The sequence below is a fragment of the Dioscorea cayenensis genome, chromosome 5 (assembly GCF_009730915.1).
Source record: "Dioscorea cayenensis subsp. rotundata cultivar TDr96_F1 chromosome 5, TDr96_F1_v2_PseudoChromosome.rev07_lg8_w22 25.fasta, whole genome shotgun sequence".
NCBI lineage: Eukaryota > Viridiplantae > Streptophyta > Magnoliopsida > Dioscoreales > Dioscoreaceae > Dioscorea > Dioscorea cayenensis.
In genome coordinates this window covers 2,939,995-2,960,772 of record NC_052475.1, presented here as the reverse complement: position 1 = coordinate 2,960,772, position 20,778 = coordinate 2,939,995, and the positions used below count along the sequence as shown (strand labels likewise).

The following is a 20,778-nucleotide window of genomic DNA, read 5'->3' as shown; positions in this document are numbered from 1 at the left end:
CGCCTTTTGTGCCCCTCCAAATGGATGTGCCCACTCGAATCACGAGGAGGTTGGCACACACTCTAGCATCTCACACCGACCTATGTCTTCGCGTTTGAACCTTAGCAATATCTCCTCCAAAAATAGGTGCATTATGATCCATATCGCCTATTTCCTTCATACTCGGCCTCACAACCCTACCTGCATAAAAGTAACATAAAAACACACATATTAATGTAAAAACCTGAGAAAAGTAATGCTCAACATAAGGAATGAACGCTTCGCATTCATATCGCACAAGCACTTATCATTTACCATTCCTGTACTTTCAGCTTTCATTTCCGCATTTAGACCTCGTTTAGATTGGCTTTTGGAAAATCCAGAAGTACTTTTTTTATAAATTAAGCACTTCTGGGTTCTAAAAATGCTGTTTGTATTGGTTTTTCCGAAAAAATAGAAGCTGTAAAAAAAAAGCTGAAAAACAATTTTTTTTTCAAAAGCTAGTCATGACCAGCTTATGGAAAAAACTGTTTTTTAACTTATTTTTACAGCTTCTGCTTCTACATAAAAGCTAATCTAAATAGAAAATACAAAAAATGTTTAACTTACTCTGGAGAAGCATTTTTTTTCAGAAGCACTTTTACTAAATAAAAAAAAAACACTTTTTTGATAATCCAATTCAAACAAGGCCTTAAATCCTCTTGATAATCCAAAAGGAAAAACTTTTCTTTTAAATTTTTAAAAGAAAAGTTATTTTAAAATTATAAACAACGTATGGAATTGAATCTTACCATCAAAACACCGCGGGATCTGTTCATTGATCTAGATAAATTTATTTAAAATATTATCATGTTGTATAATTTATTTTAAAAAAAATTAAAAGAAAAGGAAAACTTTTCTTTTAAATTTTTAAAAGAAAAATTATTTTAAATATTTCAATCGCATGTTATTTTTTCACATAGCCCCTTACGTTTCCTTTGAAAAACTTTTCCCAGAGTGGAGGCAGGAAAAATTTTTCACTGATTTGAAGGAAAATAGGGTCACGTGATATAGTTTGTGGAAAAATTTTTCATAAAAAATTTTGGCAAATAAACAACCAAGTTAACTAAAAAATGATCCGCAGAAAATTTTTTCAGAAAAAAAAACAATCAAACACAACCTTAATGTTAAATGGATGGAAAAGAAGGACACACTTGTTTGAGAGAGAGAGAGAGAGAGAGAGAGAGAGAGAGAGAGAGGTGATGGTGTATGTAAAGCCCGCCTTCTCCCTATCTTGTCCTTTTTTTATTTTTAAATTTTATTTCTATTTGTCTTTTTTTTTTTACAAGTTTTTGTTTTTATTTTGATTTTGGAAAATTTTCTGTTAATTTTTTTAAAATTTGTGAAATTGTTTTGTAAGAACATTTTTTATTTAATTAGTGTAAATTAAAACAAACTTATATAAATTCTCCTTGTCCTTATTTATTTATTTATTATTATTTTGATTTGTCTTTTTTTTACAATTTTTTTGTTTTTTTTTGTTTTGATTTTAAAATTGTATGTTAATTTATAAATTTGAAATCATGTTGTAAGATTTTTTTAATTAATATAAATTAAAACAAACATGTATATATATATGTGTGTGTGTGGGTGTGCAACTTAGTTATAAAACAAATAATATTTAAGTAATTTAAAATATATTGAATAATTTGTCTTCGGTAATTGATATTGTAGTAAGTCAGTTCACATGTTTTAAAATATCTATTTTGTTTTTCCATTGGTTTTTTTTTTAGTTTACTAGCATTATATTTAGACCTGACCACGGTTCGGTTCCGGTTCAAAACCGCCGGTTCCAGTTTTATAAACTATAGAACCGGAACCGAACCATAGTCATAAGGTTCCGGTTCTTGGTTCGGTTCCAATACGATTGCGGTTCCGGTTCGGTTCTAAATAATTTAATTCCAATTAATTAAAAAATATAAAAAATTATATTATATATATTTTTTATTTAAAAAAATAAAAACAGAACCTGAACTGGCGGTTCGGTTTAGGTTCCGGTTTTCAACACATAAGAACCTTAACCGGAACCTTAAAGTTCCAGTTCAAGGTTCCGGTTTGGAACCGAAACCTTTTTTATGGTTCTGGTTCGGTTCCAATAGTGGCGGTTCCGGTTTGGTTCTTCGGTTCGAACCGAACCGTGGTCAGGTCTAATTATATTTATATATATATATATACATGATTGATTTTTTTTTTTTTAAATTAAAGCAAAATTATTTGGAGGAAAAGACATGATGTGAGGTGGGCCCAGTGAGTGGGGTCCAGAGATATCGTCAATATTTACTTATTTGTGGTCCACACTAGGCGGCCCGAATTAACTGGGTTGGGCCGGGCCTTGTGAGGATAATAAATTTTTTAAAACAGTACTTTGAAATGTTTATAATCATTTGAAATTTATATTTTGTTTTTAATTGGATATATATATACATATATATATTTCAAAGTGAACAAGTCAATATCGCAACACTGGAAATTAATCATCTGACTAATGTGCACGGTGAAGGCTACAAATCTACTCCCACAATTAAGGCTTTTTTAGCACTATTGTGTTAGGTAAATTTTAAACCATACGCAATAAAAATTTTTATAAGACACATTTGATAATGGAGTCAGTACCATTAGACCAAAGGTTATAAAAATCTTTCTAAGACACATTTGATAATAGAGTCAGTACCATTAGACCAAAGACAATCTTGGTTTTATAATGTGTTTTAAAGGTTATTGTAATATCAACACTTCTATGATATACTGATTGGGAATATATGTGTGGGCTTAACAGAAGTTTTAAAAAATTTTGTTGAAAAAAACTTTTTATGTGAGCTTTGATTAAATTAATATTAATTAAAAGTAAATGTTTATAATTAATTTTGAATTTTAAAAGTATATTAAATTTTTGTTAATATTAGTAATTTTTCTAAAATTAATCATTAAAATATATGTTTTAAAAACTATAAACCTTTGTAAAGATTTTGTACCAATCAAAATGAGGATTGTTATATATACATATACTTATGTAAAATTTCAATTAATTACCTACTGAAAAACAAATGAAATATCTTTTAGCATAACTATATAAGATTTATATTCAATTTTTACATTTTATGCTTGCTTTGTGTTTTTTTTTAATTTACTTTTTAGTTTTAGTTTTTCTAAAAAATTTCCCCATATAGTCCACATTATTAGTATTTTAATAAAATATCAAAATTGCATTTAATTTTAGAGATGGTGGGAAGAAAGATGACACTGTATGAATGCAAACTTGCTAATATAGGGGCAAGTTCAATCATTGGGTAAATTTTTTTTTTATAGGGTATTAAACTATGAAATTTTTTTTATTTTGGGTCCACACTTCAATTTGAATTAAAATTATTGTTTAATTTTAATTTTATTTTACCGGATGATTACCCTAAAGATTCTGGTCCTTTTTTATGATGTTAATGCCGAAAATTTTCTATCATGACATACATGACACATTATTCACGCAGTTGGACAGAAAATCTCCAACATCATATCATCAAAAATAAATCAAATTTCTTCTAATGACCACCAGGTGAAATAAAATTAAAATTGAATAATCATTTTGATTTAAATTGAAGTTTGGATACAAAAAAAAAATAGCTATAGTTTAGTACCCTATCAAAAAATTTACCCTTTAATAGTCTTATGTTATGATTCATAAATAACATTGAGATAAACATTAGTGTTACTGTGCCGGCCCTTGCATGGATGAGTAATGCAAGGCAATTTTATAATTTTAATTTAGTTTGAATTTAAAAATAAAAGTTTTAAAATTTAAGATATTTTTTTTCCAAATTAATAAATTTGAATTGCTTTTAACAGTAGAGCCGCGAGACACTTAAATACTCAGTAAAAAAATGTGTATTACTTTATCGTGTTGTAACAAAAAAAACCTCATATTATTTGTATTACTTATTTACTTATTTATATTTATTTATATTTTTATTATAATTGTTTATCTATATTATTACTAATTTCTTTTAATGTTTTTAATAGTATTATATTAACATAAACCAAATCAAAATCAAATCAACTTCTTCTTATTTCCCTTTTTTTTTTTTTGTGATAATAAAGTTCAAATCAAAACCTACCTATTCTAACTTTTCCCCCATATAATTCCACCCCCAACACCCAACTAAACCAAATTGACCACAAAAGAGTATTACTAATAGAGATGGTTTCATTTTTCCAAAATTCCATGATGTGATTGTTTTGTGTCTTTTGTTTTTTGAGTACTCTTTAATGACTTTTTAAAGGGAAAAAAATGGAATAAATGTTATTTTATTTTTCTTCAACTTGATTAAATTAAATAAATTTAAAACAAATCATCCCAAAGTCATATTATGTTATTATTATTATTATTATTATTATTATTATTATTATTATTATTATTATGTATCTTATTTTAAACATGTAATGTCTTTATCATGAAAGTACCATTTGTTTGACTCAATCATTCTCATGCATGAGCTTATACAATAATATATATTTATATGTGAGTATTTTCAAATTTTTAATTTTTTTAATTTAATGTATTTTATGCATTTGTAATTAAGACAAATAAAAAGAAAAAAAAACACATCATGAACTTTTTCTGGACTTTTCAAATCATTTAAAACCAGTATTGCTGACACATATTCCATTCATTGTGAAAAAATTAATAATATAAAACCTATAACCAAGGGTGAAATTATATATATATATATATATATATATATCCCTATAAAAATTTACAAGTGCTTACACAAGTACATTCCCCATGATTATCAAGTTTCATTCAACAATAATTGTTATTTTTTTACTTCTAATTTATTAACCAAAAAATTAAAGCGATGGCGTAATTTAATTTATTTGTTTAAATCAATGAAATTTGATGTTATTAAATCATGATATATATATATATATATTAAGTATAGGGCTCTAAATAAATTAATGTTTCGTTAAATGTTCAGTGACTTGACTGGTTAAAATCTTGTTCGGCTCAGCTATTAGTTTTTTTAACTTAATTTTTTAATTTTTGAGATAAATTAATTGAGTTTGAACACTCCTAACTCAAGTCATTAAAATTAATGAACAACTTGTTATGATTAGTGCAACAATTTAAACATCTTATTGATGCGGTAGTTGCATTACTGTAATTATGTTACTATAATTAAATGAATTTAATATGAGCCTGACAAATAAAATTTGAAATATATTCTATTCAAGTCTCGCTTAATTAAAATAGTGTTCAACCAAACTTGAATACAGTAAAGCTTAGGTCCACTTGGCTCGGATTGCTTAAAGCCTTAAATTAAGTAGGATTAAATTTTTATTTGGGCTTGAAATAAAAAATGATGGTGAGAAGCTCAAGAAACAAGCAATCTTGATTCCTTTGTTACTCTCCACTTTGGTTCCATCACCTTCTAATAAAAATATACAATAAAATTTTGTATTTATTCCATTTAATTTATTGTTATAATAAAATAACACACTCTTCACATGGGTAAGTTCTTTGATTCCTATCAAAGTCAAGGACGCCATCTTGAGATTTATATATATATATATATAGTATATTAAAGTAAAACAAAACTTTTTTATAATTTCTTTTTATATTCTAAAAAAACTATTTATAAAAAAAAACAGAGAACAAGGCAAGCAAGCAAAAGTGGCTAAAAATAAAAATATTTTTTTTAATAAATCTAACAAATATTATTATTAAAAAGGGTATACGATACAAACCAAAAATTAATCATCTAATTTACAACCCTCACTAGTAAAGTAGGATATAGGATGCAAATCTGAACTCATAACTCATAATTAAAAACCCGTTATCACTTGCAAGTTTAAATTTCAAATACATAAAATTAATAGATATGAGATGAGATGATTTAAAATTTTTGATTATTAAACATTAAAAATTATAAAAAATAAAAAAAATCTATAAGGAGTATTGGTATATATTATCAACTCAAGTACAAAAAGTCAGTTATAGTGGCATGACACTCAGTACATCAAGCGACCAACATAATTTTTAATTATAAATTATATGAAAAAGGAGAACCACACGAGAAATATATAATTATTAATTAATTAAAATAAAAATATATAAAATACGCTTCAGTGCTTGGCTCATGGATGCACTAGCAATATCTTTTTCTTTTTTTTAAAAAAAAAAAAAATCACATATACTGCTCAAACACATAAATTATGGGTGTGTTGCTTTCATACCTCATAAAAGTCAGTAATTATTTATATAACTATATTGTTGGAGATTTTGCAATTTTATTAGTTTTTAGGTAATTTAAAACACAGATCAAATAATTCGACTGACTAAATTAAAATATTATATACATAATATTTATAAAAAAAATAAGCAAAGCAAATAATACCTTTGTAGAAAAATAAACCAAAAAATCAAAGAAGAAAATAATATCCAAAAAAAAAAAGAAATAGTAAAATAGATTTAATTACAAAATACTGAAACAAAGCGTGTGATTGTAAGGTAATATTGGATTATTCTTTTTGGTTATTTAAATTAAAAATATTACATTTTAGGAATCTAGTAATATTTTGGCCAATATTACTGTTAATATGATTTCCAATTAAATAAGTGTTAATGTAATAATTTGAAGGAATGTGAACTTTTTTCATATTATATTTTTTAATCCAATAGAATCATAAAAAAATCAATTTTTTTATTAAAAAAAATATTCCCACACATATCTTTTATATGAAAATGTCTTTATCAAAAGATTTGGTTAGAGATAAAAAAAAATTTTAAGTTTAAATTATTTTTATTTAAAATAATTAAGTAAGACTTAATTATCAATAATAAAAATACTCACATATCTCTTATAAATATATTTATATTTATGTATCCAAAAAAATTACTCACACATCTCTTACAAAAACTAGATAATATTTAATTTTTAGTAATTATTTATTAAAATTCACAATCATAGTTGTTTGTATAATTTAGTTTACAATTTTATAAATAAATATATTATTCTTTAAAATATTTTTAATATTATTAAAAAATGAAGGTAAAAGTAAAGAATAATTTATTTTTATAATTATTTTATTGGCCAAGACAATTATACAAGCAAATAAAAAGGATATATAATAATAATAATAGGGAGAATTGGTTACAAACCCCTCAAAAGTTCTATAATTTCATATTTACCCCCAGATAAAACATAATTGTATATATACCCCTAAAAAATATAGGTAATTGGGGATATGCCTATACTGTTAAATTCCGGTAATCAAACTTGATTAACTATGGGGATTAAGATATACAAAAGGTTCAAAATAACCCTTGTACAACTTAAAAAAAACTTTTCAAGAGCAATGGTATAATGGTAATTTTATATATTTGTTGTTTGTTAATTTATCAACTAATTTGAATTTCAAGGGTATATACGCAATTATGTATATTATTCAAGGGTATGTATGTAATTAACTTTTATTCAGGGGCAAATATGTAATTTCAAAATTTTTTAGGGGTACACCTGCAAAAAAAAACCCATAATAATACTTGGTATATGCACAAATACTATCATTACAAAATATTCCTTCCGTCTTTTTAACTGCTGTAGAGGTTATCTTTAGTCATTTTTATTTCTTTATTTAAAAAATTTTAAAAATATTAAATATTATTATTTAAAATTTACCTTTTTATATTTAATGTATATCTACACGTTTTATTAAATTATGTACTCCCTCTATTTCAAAATACATGTCGTTTTAAGAAAAAAAAATTTTATTAAAAAATAATTGTCGTTTTACAATATCAAGGCAATATTTATCTTTTTTTTCTAATGTTACCCATCTTAAATTTTTTAAGTTACATAAACGAAAAAAATAATATTTATAATCTAAAAAAAATACATAGTTTCAAAAAAAAGTAATTTAATAATTTAGTTATTTTTATATTAAAATTTAGATAATTTAATATTATTTTTAATTCTTATGTAACATCTTTAAACGACATGTATTTTCAAAATTTTAAATTAATAATTAATTTTACCCAATTTTTTAATCCACGTAACGGAGATAGATACAAGCAATCCTATATTTTTTAGGGGTGCATAAAATATATTTTATAATTTTCATATTTTTAAGGGTTACAAATGAAAAGACCTTTTTCAGTTTTCAAATGCAGATTTCTATTTGTCGGACAAAAAGTACTCAAGTACAAGTACCAATGCTATTCAAATCCTAGAGCACAAAATTTAATCCATTAAAAATAAAAATTCAATTAAATTATTTAATAAATAATTAAAAAATATATATTTTAAAAAAAAAAAAAGTCGAGTCAAAATGTTAATTCGGAACTTAACAGTACACCCGCCGAAATTCCCCGCGAGTACGCGTGTCCGTTTTCATCGTTTACCGCGACGTATACCTAATCCCTTCTATGGCCGAGTTAGCTGTTTGTTCCAAAACAGCAAACACAGTTATCATACCATATCAACCGTTGAATTATCCTCAAGATCAACATCAGTACTATATAAACGGTCACGATGAAAGAAAACTCACCCATGCTGTTCTCTGTGAGTTGCGGATCATTAACTGTAATTTTCTATACTGTTTTACTTTTTGGTCCTTTGTTTTTGTTTTATCTCGGAATTGTAAAGAAAGTGGACCCGCGGTGAAAATAACTGAAAAAAAGAGGGTTTGCATTGAAAAAAGAGTTGAAATTAGGAAAAGGAGGAGGAATCCTGAATGGATGAAAGGCCGGCTCTTGTTCTCGCTTTCTCCATATCTCTTCATCACTAGACGGCTTGGAATTCCTCTGTCTTCTCGCTCTCGCTCTTGGAGCTTGGATTGGTTGGCTGTTCTTTCTCTCGTCCTTCACTTTCTCTGTTAATAGTCTTCTCGTTGGTGTTTTGGATCTTTGTGATTGAGGATTTGTGTGTTGATTGATTGGTTGAGAGGTTTGTGATTGGTTTTTGAGTTTTGGATTTGATTTATTTGGTATGGAATTGAGGTTTTTTTTTTTAAACTATTTTTTGGATTTTTTTGGCAGATTTATGTAGGTTGGGTGATTGGAAGAAAGAAGGAATTTTTATTTTTCAGCTGGAGAATCTGGGTGCGGGTTCAAACGATTGGTTTTGAGGGTTTGGATTTGTGGTTCTGAGATTTGGTGCTGGTTTTAGATTGAAGTTTGAGGTGAAAGTTTGGATTTTGATAGCTAGATGCGAGTATTGGCATAAATTTAGTTCGTTTTTGCTGAAAATGGGGTTTGATTTCTAGTGGAGATTGGAAGAGAGTGGCAAGCTTTGGTTCTAGTTTGTCTAGAATGGAAGGTTATGCTCCAGCAAATGGGGGCAATGGGAGCTTTACGCCTGAGGATCCCTTCAGTCTCTCCGCTCTCATGAATTTCGATTTCACTGAGCTATGTAGTCCTTCTGCCTCTGCGGATCAGGCCTTCAACTCCTTTTGGGCTTCCTTTGCCTCCACGAATGCATCTTCTGCTGCCATGCCCGCTGTTGAATCTCCTGTGAACTCCGCTGTCTCTAGAACCCAAAAGATTGACTTTCAATTCGGATGCTCCTCTAATAGTCCAGAAGTGATGAATTTGGGGATGGATCGATCTGGGGGTTGTTTGGAATCAGATGGTGACCCAATTTCAAAGAGTAGGAGTGACATTGTTCCTAGATGCCTTCCAAACTTTTGTCTTTCTGAGAAGATGCTCAAGGCCCTATCTTTCCTCAAAGAGTCCTCTTCTGGTGGCATTCTTGCTCAAGTTTGGATGCCTATAAAGCATGGTGATGATTTTGTATTGAGTACATCCGAGCAACCTTATTTGCTAGACAAGATTCTTGCTGGGTATCGAGAAGTTTCAAGGACCTATACTTTCTCTGCAAGAGAAGCCCCCGGTCAGTTACTGGGGCTCCCTGGTCGGGTGTTCATGACAGAAATGCCAGAGTGGACTTCAAATGTGGTTTACTACAAAAAGTTTGAGTATTTGAGAGTGGACCATGCTGTTAATCACTCAGTACGTGGTTTGCTTGCTGTGCCGGTGTTTGATCCTACCAAGCGGTCCTGTTCCGCTGTTCTTGAGCTTGTGTCTACCAATGAAAAGCCTGATTTTGATGCAGAGATGGATACTGTTTGCCATGCTCTGATGGTCAGCTTATTCACCAAACTAAGCATTAGTTCCTTTACTGAATTGCTGTTCAGTGTTATTGTTATTATTATATATGTTTATTTTGATTTGTGACTACAAAATTTCTTGCTTGTTTTGGTGCCTTATATATGTATAACTAACCAAAACACTGAAAGGTCGCTAGGTTTAGTTGGCGTCAGTAGAGAATTAGTGTCTCATGTCCCGGTGGCTTTTGGAAGTTTGTTGTCTACTGTGGGTGTTATCTACTTTCGGCTTAGATTTAGGAGTTATATGCAAGCGTATAAGGCACTTCTCCTATTAAGCAGTGATGTATTTGCATCACGTACGACACTTGTTTATTTGTGTAGACCAGATGTGCATGCTGAAAGTATTTAATTGGAAGTTTGCTGCAATGGATGTGTTTGAGTGCATTTATTTTGTTTTAGAAGTATTTACTTGGAATAAGTCAGGTGACTATCCATAGTTAGAGCTTTATCTCTAATATATACCCCCTCTATAATTTTCAGGCTGTGGATTTGAGGACTGTCAAAGTGCAGCGGAGTCTGAAGACCCATCAACAGGTGCCATTCAACAGTTCCTTTATTTAGTTTTCTAGTGGGAAGAAAAATCTTGATCTTTGGATTGAGTTATAGAATATTGTCTTAGCTATAGTATATTTCTATGTGCAGAACCTTTCGAAGAGTCAGAAATGTGCTTTTGCAGAGATATTTGATGTGTTGAGAGCTGTTTGTTATGCGCATATGCTGCCTCTGGCACTTACCTGGATACCATATTCCTGTGATGATGCAAATATGGATAGCTGCTCGAGGACCAGTTGTGAAGATGAAAATTCTGGTTTTAGAAAGAAAAGTATGCTCTGTGTCCAGAGTTCAGCTTGTTATGTGAATGATACACACTTGGAAGGGTTTCTACATGTATGTGCTGACCAACATCTTGAGAGAGGCCAGGGCATTGCAGGGAAAGCACTTCTATCAAATCACCCATTTTTTTCTCCAGATGTGAAGGGGTATGACATCCGTGATTACCCACTTGCTCATCATGCTCGCAAGTATGGCCTGCAAGCCGCTGTTGCAATCAGGTTAAGGAGCACCTACACTGGCAATGATGATTACATTCTAGAGTTCTTTCTTCCAGTTAATTGTGGAGGGAGTGCAGAGCAACAACTCCTGCTAAATAACCTTTCTAGAACCATGCAGAGAATTTGCAGGAGTTTGAGAACAGTTTCAGATGCTGAAATTGTTGAGGCTGATGGCCTCGGCAAGGGAAAAGAATCAGGACCGAGTTCCTCTTCAGCGGATGTTTCATCGAAGAACTTGAGACAGATAGACAGTGATACCGAGTTGACAAATTTTGAGATTCAAAACATGGGGTCTGATGAATGGGGGGAAGATGGCCCTCATGATCAGGTGCGTGCTCTTTGTACTGTCCTTGTTGGTTGCCATGGCTCCCCTTTGAACGTTTTCTGAAACTGTGAAGTAAAATTTGTTTTGAGTTACTTATTTTCATTTGTCCTTTGCTATCATGATGTTCACAAATGGTGCGTTCTTTTTTCACCTTTTGCTGAAAATCTAATTCCTAGATTATTATTCTGAATGAGAATAAGATGCTTATAGTGTTCGATTAATTATGTCAGACATGTTAGCTAAAAAGTGAACTTTTCAAACCTACTCGCGATCTTTTCATAAGTTTCATTGGCTCTTTCTTTTCTCCTTCATTAAGTCACTCCGTTATTTTTTAGAAATGATATCATGAGTGATAGATGATGTTGTACGCATAAGCTGTATTATTGATCAACAATTTCAAGCACTTGATTTTTGGGCAATAGCAATAGCAGTGCAATTTTTTGTAGCTAAAACTCCTTTGTGCTTCCTTTGTTGTTACCATATACCTGGTATGCTTGCATTAGCCGTCTCCAAGATAAGGACTAGTAGAATTGCTGATATTCATCTATTTTCTCTAATATTATCTTGATTTGACACTGCAGATGAAGCCTGTGCCGGTAAGACAATTGGAGAAAAAACGTAGTACAGCAGAGAAAAATATTAGCTTGAGTGTCCTTCAACAGTATTTCTCGGGGAGTCTCAAGGATGCTGCTAAAAGCATTGGTGGTTAGTTTTTGCAGTTCTTTTTTCCATTGTCAAACAAGTATTAACCATGCTGCAGTTAAAATGGCATTTTCAAAACTTGGTTACCACTACATTGATATTAAAGATTTTTTGTATTATTTATGCCAATGCCCTGTTTGTATGTATGATGCAATCGGAGCTTTTGATTATTGGCAGTTTGCCCCACCACATTGAAAAGGATATGCAGACAGCATGGAATTTCTAGATGGCCGTCTCGCAAGATAAATAAGGTAAACCGGTCACTTAAAAAGATCCAGAATGTGATAAACTCTGTCCAAGGAGTCGAGGGAGCACTAAAGTATGATCCTGCTACTGGAAGTCTTGTTGCAGCAGTCTCTCCTTCCAAGAAACCCTCTTCGTTATCTGTAGGTTCAACTGATCAAGATTTAATGCCGGTTTCATTTACACATCATATTGATAGCGAACAGATTCATGGCAAGATGGAGCACAACCGTTATTTCAGCGGAAATTCTCCAGGCCAATTAGATCATCTTCTTGAACAAAAGTCTAAACCAGATGATGCTTGCGTTCCTCTGTTGAATTGTTTCCCTGAACACAAGCCTATTCCTTTCAATGGAGAAGTAGCTCAACAGGGTAAAGTTAATCTGACAACATCCTGGGGATCATATACCAAAAATGATCCCCGAGGTTCAGACAGTGCAAAAATGAGAAACAACAGAAGCGCTGATCGCAAATCAGGTCTCAGTTTAGAGGTCCGTGACTTGTCAAGGAGCTCAGTCTCATTAGCGGCGGCTGATGAAATGGCAATGAAGATAGATGTGAACCATAGCTTAAAAGAACGTAACCATCAATCATCTTCTGGCATGACAGACTCTACCAGTGATAGTGCATCAAGTTGCCGGTCATTCAAGAAAAAATCAAAGCGCAAGCCGGTCTCAAACGGCATTGGTGTGGCCATCACCATGAAAGCCACATACAAAGAAGACACAGTGAGGTTCAAGTTCTCACAGTCCATGGGTTACCACTATTTGCTCGATGAAATCGGGAAGCGGTTTAAACTGGTCATAGGGACATTCCAACTGAAGTACATGGACGACGAGGATGAGTGGGTGATGCTCTCCAATGACTCCGATTTGCAAGAATGTGCTGAGGTGTTGGAATCCATGGGATCGAACAGCGTTAAACTCTTGGTAAGAGACATCAGTCATGCAGTTGGTAGCTCAACCAGCAGCAACTGCCTGTTAACGGAAACATAACGAAAACTCTCGTTTTTTGCATGCTTTTCTTGTACAGAGAAAGTAGGAAGTGTTCTTTCTTTTTTACTAGTACTTAGATCCCAGAGTATAATATAATGACATTCACATATCAAAATGTATAATATATACACAATGTAGAATAATAGTAGGTGCAGGAATTTGTGTTGTTTGTTACATTTTGCCATAATTTTTTTTTTTTTCGGTCTTTTTGTTTTTGTTTTAGTTATAATTGTTGATTGATGGTGTTGAATGAGTAGAGGGTTGGTAAGGAATGGAAATAGCTTGCAGGAGTTTTTGCAGATGATTGATCTGATCTTTGATTTCCATTTTGAATTGAGTTGATGTTCATGTAAGTTCTCTTTGCTTCCTTTGATTGTTCTTGTTGTTAAAGAATTTGGGTTGCAGAGCATGGTGCTATTTCAAAAAGTTGTGCTTAGGTTGAGTGGAATTTTGGATTTTGTTTATAGGGACATAGTGATTTGTGTTGCTTATATTTTAGCTTGATTTTGAGTTAATTTAATTTAATTTTATCTATGTATTTTGGTGGTTTTTGTATGAACCTTTGTAAAATTTATTTTTTGTCTGTTTGGGTGGTGTTGTTTGCAATTTGATTGTGTTATTAGAAATTTATAATCATTTTATTTATTTTACCTAATTGATGTGAAATTTAAAACTAAAGTACTCCTTCCGTTCTTTTTTATCTGTCATAAATCTATGTTTCTTTTTATTTGTTATTTTTAAACGTTAAGAAGCATTTATTATTATTTTTTAAAAATTACTCTAACAATTTTCTTTTTGAAATTTAATATGAGAGAAATGTAAAGATATAAATTATGGGTAATTTTGAAAAGATAACTAATTTTTTATTAAATTATGTGACATAACTCGTTTTTTTTGGTATATGAGATTCGGTTATTCACAACAGATAAAAAGAACGAAGAGAGTAAATAGTAGTGTATCCCACTAAGACTATCATATTTTCTTATATTATCACTGTGATATGGTCTACGATCGTTTGGTTTATTGGCATCATATTTTTTGTATAAGGTGTTTATTTCGCTGAAGAGGTAGAGGGCACAAATGATGTAGAATTTAGTTCCTCATGTATATATGTCCTAACATATGATTTGTATATATATTTTTTTAAAAAAATAGATACGAATAAAAAATTAATAAATGAACTATATTAAATATCCCAAACATACATAAATAAAGGCACAAATCACCATTGAAGCAAAATTGGGGGTAAGTTGAATGAACCACATTTATTAGATGAAAAACATAGAAAAAGACCACAACATAAGCGCAACACAACTCTCACAGAAAAAGCACAAAAATGAGGAAAAAAAACTAAATAACAACAACTACTAGAATTGAGTAGATGAAATAACCACGTTTAAATTTAATTCCATCAATGATGTTGGTCTCCATTTTAGCTAGTCTTTTTCTTTCTCTAAAATTGCTCCTCAAGAGAACCATATATATAAATATATATATATATATATATATAGCTCTTTATTCCACTTTAGAATTGATAGAACAAAAGTAGATGAAATGAAATGAAAAGAAAGGTAGAAAAAGGTTTTTGCATGTCTTTTTAATGTTTTGAGTGTATGAACCATGAAAAGAGAACGCACAAAAACGAACAAATGAAAGAAAAGGTGCATATTTTATTTCCTTTTTATAATTGGATTCCAAGCACAATGATGCAAAATAATGCAAATGGTGGGTCCCAAAAGAAAAAAAAATCTCCAAAGTAACATATCAAGTCAAAAAAATAAAATTAATTTTTTTTTTAAAAAAAAAATCGACCTGTGTTCGCTATGGATCACTTTTTCTTCCCCTTAAAAACATATATTCTTCTTATTTTAAGTGGGAGAAAGGTTTTTCCTTTACAAAAAAAAAAAAAGTCCTCTAAGAAGAATTTTTTTTTTATTCATAAATTATTTTTATAAGATAGATTTCTTTTCTTCTCAATTGTTTTATACATAACTCCAATGCATATCTGATGTAAGTACATGTAAACTAGTTTTATTGATTTAGACAAGATACGTTTAAGTTTGTCTCATTGATTAGTTATCTAAATCGAAATCTTAGCTTCAATTTAATTAATTAAACAAGTTTGAGTGAGCCAAAATCAAGTCAAACACAAATTTAATATAAATTAAACATCACCCTGCAACAAGAGAGTGCTTCTCGTGGAAAATTGACGAGTCTCTTAATATTTATGGTATACAAGTCACCAAGTCACAAATAACAATAATTAATCATTATCACAAATAAAAATAATAATATTCATTAAATTTACCTCTAAGTAAAAATTTTACGTGGCCACTATACTATGATTGTTTGCCATTTTGTGCACTGAATTTCAACTTGTTTCTTTTAAATCATACTATGTTAATTTTGTTTCATCAGGAGATCACCCATAAAATTTCAATCAATATTTTGCTGAGCTGACCTCTGAAATTACACGTCATGCATTAAACTAAAATTGTTTAATCCATATTGGCTTAAACACGCCGATAAGATGTATGAAAAATACACATTAGCATACACCTCACCAAAAGCTTATCATAAAATACTGATGTATATGCTTATGTGTATTTCTAATACACCTTGCTGACATGTCCAAACCAACGTAAATTAAGTAACTTTAGTTTAATGCGTGACCTGTAATCCTGATGACCAGCTCAGCAAAAATTGATCAGAATTTTATAGATGGCTTCCCGGTGAAACAGAATCAATGTATGGTAATTGAAAAGAAACAAATTAAAATTCAGTGAGTAATGTAAAAAATAATTATACTATAGTGGTCTCCTAAAATTTTTACACGACCAAAACATAAACATAAGAGAGACATTTTAGAGTTATAAAATATAAAAATATAAATATAAAACAAACACACAACTTCAAACTCCTCCATCACCTGTTTATATTGAGAACAGTGATAACCGATAAGCAAGCAGAAATGACCACAAACTCTGCTTCTTCTCTTCTTCTGACACATTTGAATGTGCAAAAGAGAAGAAAGGCTCTTGTTCTAGACCTACAATTTTTTGTCGATGAGGTTACGAGCATCTCAAACAGTTAAGACTACAAGCTTGATGAGGTTATGAGCATCTCAAACTAAAAGCTTGTTGTTGTTGTTGTAAGTCGAGCTGCTCGCAAACATCTGTAATTGACGGGAAGCTCACTAAAGCTGAGAAGTACAACCTGAAACAAGAAGGCGAATATCACAATAGACAGCATAAATTGTTCTTGAACAGAAAGAGAAACATTAATAAACATAAAGCTAATGATATTCTAGCAATTCATAATGGTACTAAAAATCATGTAGCACTGAAACTGAAAATTTGTGAGCATAATTAGAATGAACGTCTATGACTTCATTAAACAGGACATCAAGATTTTAGATTCCTTGGCACAAAACCTGCACCAATGCCTTGAGTTTCATGTGGACCTGTATGAACAGGGCAACAAACATAAGGAAAATATCTAAGATGAGCCATAACAGAGAAAGATGATATTTTTTTTTCATGTACCAAAGTTCACCCCTTGACAATAGGTTGATTTCAGTTTGCTCAATACCAATAACATGAAGAAGCACAATAGAAGTGAAGACATAACAAAACTTTGATTTGGTGAGAGTTAAAAGAGTTTTCAACTGCCAAACCCACTCTTTCAATCTCTGGACGATCGAAGGGCCCAAAATGACATGTACCAAACCCCAAAAAAAAATAAAATAGCAGAAAAATTAATATTTTGTATATCCAGTCAACTGACATAAAATTTAAACAGAAGCAAATCTACTTCTATTTTTCAACCATCGAACTGAAGAACTCAAAATAGCGGGCAATCTCTGCAAGAACTATTGTAATAGCATTGAAGAATTAAATAGAGTATACTTCAAAAGCTTGTGCAAATGTGCTTAATGATGTATATTAATCAAACTATGTGTAAAACATGAAATTGGTGTCGCTTTTGGGAATTAGCAAGGCTTCCAAATTCATAAGAACAAAGTAGAAATCAAACTCCAGGATGTGCAATATAAAAAGTTTCCAAAAAGATGATAATTTAAAGCTATAGATGATGTGCAAAAGCAGTTGTAATTTGATTAGTCCCCACAAGAACTCACAAACACAAAATCAAACCACGTATCGCCCTTAACCACACAACTCTTTCAAAATCAAGCAGAGAGGTGAAAATTTTAAAGTAAGGAACCATGAAACAACACTTCTAGACTTTCAATATATTTAATTTCAAAAGAATTCTATTTAAGCTCATCATCTCCCATCTACAAGTAAAAATAAGACAGAATCAACTTCACCCTCATAAAAAGATGAGAATGGTTGCTGTCATACAGGCTTAATTATTTGCAAATTCCCTTCTACATGTAGAGATGTTTTCATCAACTCATCTACAATAACCTAAAAATTGAATTAAAACTACCCATCGTCACCTCAATAATATACTCCTACAACATTTGACACTATTAACAACATGTATACATTAAAGTTCATCAAGTCATCAACAATAATCTAAAAATTAAAGTAGAACTACCCATTGTCACCTCAACACGATAATTTGCTTGTCCAATAATTTGCTCGTCCAATCATCCTCAATGCGCCAAAGAACCAGAGAAATTCCTCAGAGCAAATGATTCCATAGTATGAACTTCACAAGCAGCATCAATGGCAATCTCAATTTTCTCTTCTATTTTCTTCTCTAAGCCTTCACTTCCACTTCCTTCAACCCAGTCTCAGGGACCAACAATGCCAACCCTTCCTTCTTTTCAGCTTCCGGCCGATATCTCGGATTGAACAAGGGATTCACCGTCAAAACTGTCATCTTTCCATCCAAACTGATTTCCAACACTTCCGGGAACCCATCGCCGCAACCTTTGGACAACCCAACATCAATTCGGATTGCTTTATCCTCACAAACACCATTGATACCATCCTCTTGTATTGTATGCCCCATCACCATCCTTTTAGCTCCAGGAATCATCTTCAAAATCCCTTCCAAATGCTCACAATTGCAATTGAATCCTTCAGAGAAATTCCGAAGCCAAACCAATGAGTTCCTCCTCCTCATGTACTCTGGAGATAGCCTCCCATTCTTGCCCAAAATCCAATCCCTCACCTCACTGTTGATCTTCTCCAATCCGTAATCAACGTGGGTTTCAAGGAGCCCGCCATGGACGAACACTGAATCACCGACGACCAGAACGGTCCGGTTCCCGGCGAGAAACCTTGTGGAGATCGGGCCGTCTGGGCGGAGGGCGGCGATCCGAGCTCGGAATCCCTCCCAATACTGTTGCTTGATTCCGGGAAAGGATTTCGGGATCCCAGCGAAGGGGTCCTTGGGAGTGGGCACGCCCTCGCAGAGACGCTTCATGGCAAGGCCGGTGCGGAACCAGATCGCCCAGCGCCGGAACTCATCAAGGCCTTCCCTTGTAACGTAGCGGAAATCTCCGTCGACGTTCATGACCTCGTGGTTACCAAGAACGGAGTGAATGGCACCGCCAGAGCGCGAGGCTTCGATGGAGAGACGGTGGAGGAGGTGTATGAGACGGAGCTCGTCGCCACCACGGTCAAGGAAGTCGCCGAGGAATACGGCGACGGTGTGGCCACCAGTCCAGCGGCCGGTGGAGGAGTCAGCGAGGCCGGCAAGAGAGAGGGCGGCGAGGGATTTGGGGAGGTCGCCATGAAGGTCTCCGATGGCGACGAGACGGCGAGGGGCGGGGATGTGGGTTGGAAGAGGAGATGGATTAGGGTTAGGGTTAGGGTTAGGGTTAGGGTTAGGGTTTGGAGAGGAGGGGAAGAAGAGACCGCTGACGGAGAAGTCGACGAAGGCGTCGACGAAGGAGGAGAGGATGGACGGGATTTGGCTACACGACGGGTCGGACGACTCCATTTCTCAAACGGTCCGACTTGCCTACCTTTCTATCTGACTCATCTGACTATATTTCTCTGTGTATTGTGTATATATATGTTTTCTCTGATCTTCTGGTTTATTGAGGAAGATGAGATTTATAGATCGTTGGATTAAAACGTGAGGTATTGATGGACGGCTAGGATTGAAAATGAGGTCGCAGCAGCACGTGAGTATGTGACTTCTGATTTCAGACGGAAATAGTTGTTTTAACAATATTAATTATATTTATAATCATTAATTAATAAAAAAATGTATGAATGATTTTTGTTGGTGACACGGTTGTTAGGGACAGATATGGCCAGTAGCGTACAAATTATGGTGGCTTAATCCTATGAATTTATTAACTCTGTCTAGCATGTCCTAATTCATGCATGCTCATAAAATTTTCACGAATTAAATTTTAGCATTGTTGTCAAATCTTTGTTTTAGTTGTCAATTTCAATTTTTTTTAACACGTTTGGTAAATTATTATTGTTTCTAAAAATTTTGAAAACAACATCCATGTTTTCAAAACAAATGGAAGCACAAATTTTATGTTTTTAACTATTTTGAAAACGTTTTTAAAACATTAACCTAACTCATTAAACGCATTAATTATTATTTTTTTCTCATAGGCATTAATGGTTTAGATAAATGTGGCTGTTGATCTTCCAAGAAGTGCACCCTCATTTTTTTTTTTTGTCATCTTTTTTCTTGATTTTTTCCAATCTCAATCTTTTTTGAGATTTATTTGTAATTTTTTTTAAGATAGTTAGGAAATTTACAATAAAGATGGTTAGAGATTTAAGATTTTTCTTATGAAATCTCCTTCATTTTTTCTTTCTAAATTTTTTCTAATTATCACAAAACATCTATATATCTATATATATATATATATCATGTGTTTCTTTTTTTTTTTTTGCCATGGATATAAGTTTATAAAAATTTGATATCTCATTATTTTTATATTTTTTATAAAAATATATGAAAAAAAACTTTGTTTACTAATACAAGTTAATTTTGTGTACTAATATAAAAAAAATATAATAATTATAAAAATATAAATTAAGAAAATAATACAAAATTTTACAATACTTTTTTTTTGCTTTTGTGTTTTTTACTTTCAGAAACATACAACTTTTGTATCCAAACATGTTTTTGTTTTAAAAAAATTGACAACAAAATAAAAACAAAACATAAACGAAACAAAAACAAAAAACAAAAACAATGCCAAACAGCCTCTAAATTTCTTTTAGCGTGTAACCAGCAAAGGAAAGAAAAATGACATCCTACCATGAAAGACCCAACGAACACTAAATTAATATTGGGTCTACTAATCTATCATTCGTAACAATCCACTACGCTA

The 20,778-nt window shown here is 31.7% G+C and overlaps 2 protein-coding genes across 4 annotated transcripts; one reads left to right on the top strand and one right to left on the bottom strand.

Annotated features, from left to right (window-relative positions):
• Positions 1 to 8,732: 8,732 nt before the first annotated feature.
• LOC120261166 (protein NLP2-like) lies at positions 8,733 to 13,792 on the top strand. 2 transcript variants are annotated; one of them, XM_039268923.1, is made up of 6 exons: positions 8,733 to 8,847; positions 9,047 to 10,150; positions 10,657 to 10,710; positions 10,819 to 11,556; positions 12,135 to 12,258; positions 12,433 to 13,792. In XM_039268923.1, exons 2-6 carry the CDS (start codon positions 9,320 to 9,322, stop codon positions 13,491 to 13,493), a joined length of 2,808 nt encoding a protein of 935 aa, XP_039124857.1. In that variant the 5' UTR covers positions 8,733 to 8,847; positions 9,047 to 9,319; the 3' UTR covers positions 13,494 to 13,792. The 2 variants fall into 2 exon arrangements, with proteins under 2 accessions (XP_039124857.1, XP_039124856.1); XM_039268922.1 differs by having other exon boundaries at positions 8,733 to 8,954.
• A 2,588-nt stretch (positions 13,793 to 16,380) lies between these two features.
• Positions 16,381 to 19,581, bottom strand: LOC120261905 (shewanella-like protein phosphatase 2). Of its 2 annotated transcripts, XR_005536655.1 has the most exons (2): positions 18,067 to 19,581; positions 16,381 to 16,709 (listed from the first exon to the last, which is right to left on the bottom strand). XR_005536655.1 is itself a non-coding variant. In XM_039269926.1 (1 exon), exon 1 carries the CDS (start codon positions 19,410 to 19,412, stop codon positions 18,222 to 18,224), a length of 1,191 nt encoding a protein of 396 aa, XP_039125860.1. In that variant the 5' UTR covers positions 19,413 to 19,581; the 3' UTR covers positions 17,720 to 18,221. The 2 variants fall into 2 exon arrangements, 1 of the variants encoding a protein (XP_039125860.1); XM_039269926.1 differs by lacking the exon at positions 16,381 to 16,709 and having other exon boundaries at positions 17,720 to 19,581.
• Between the last annotated feature and the right edge of the window lie 1,197 nt (positions 19,582 to 20,778).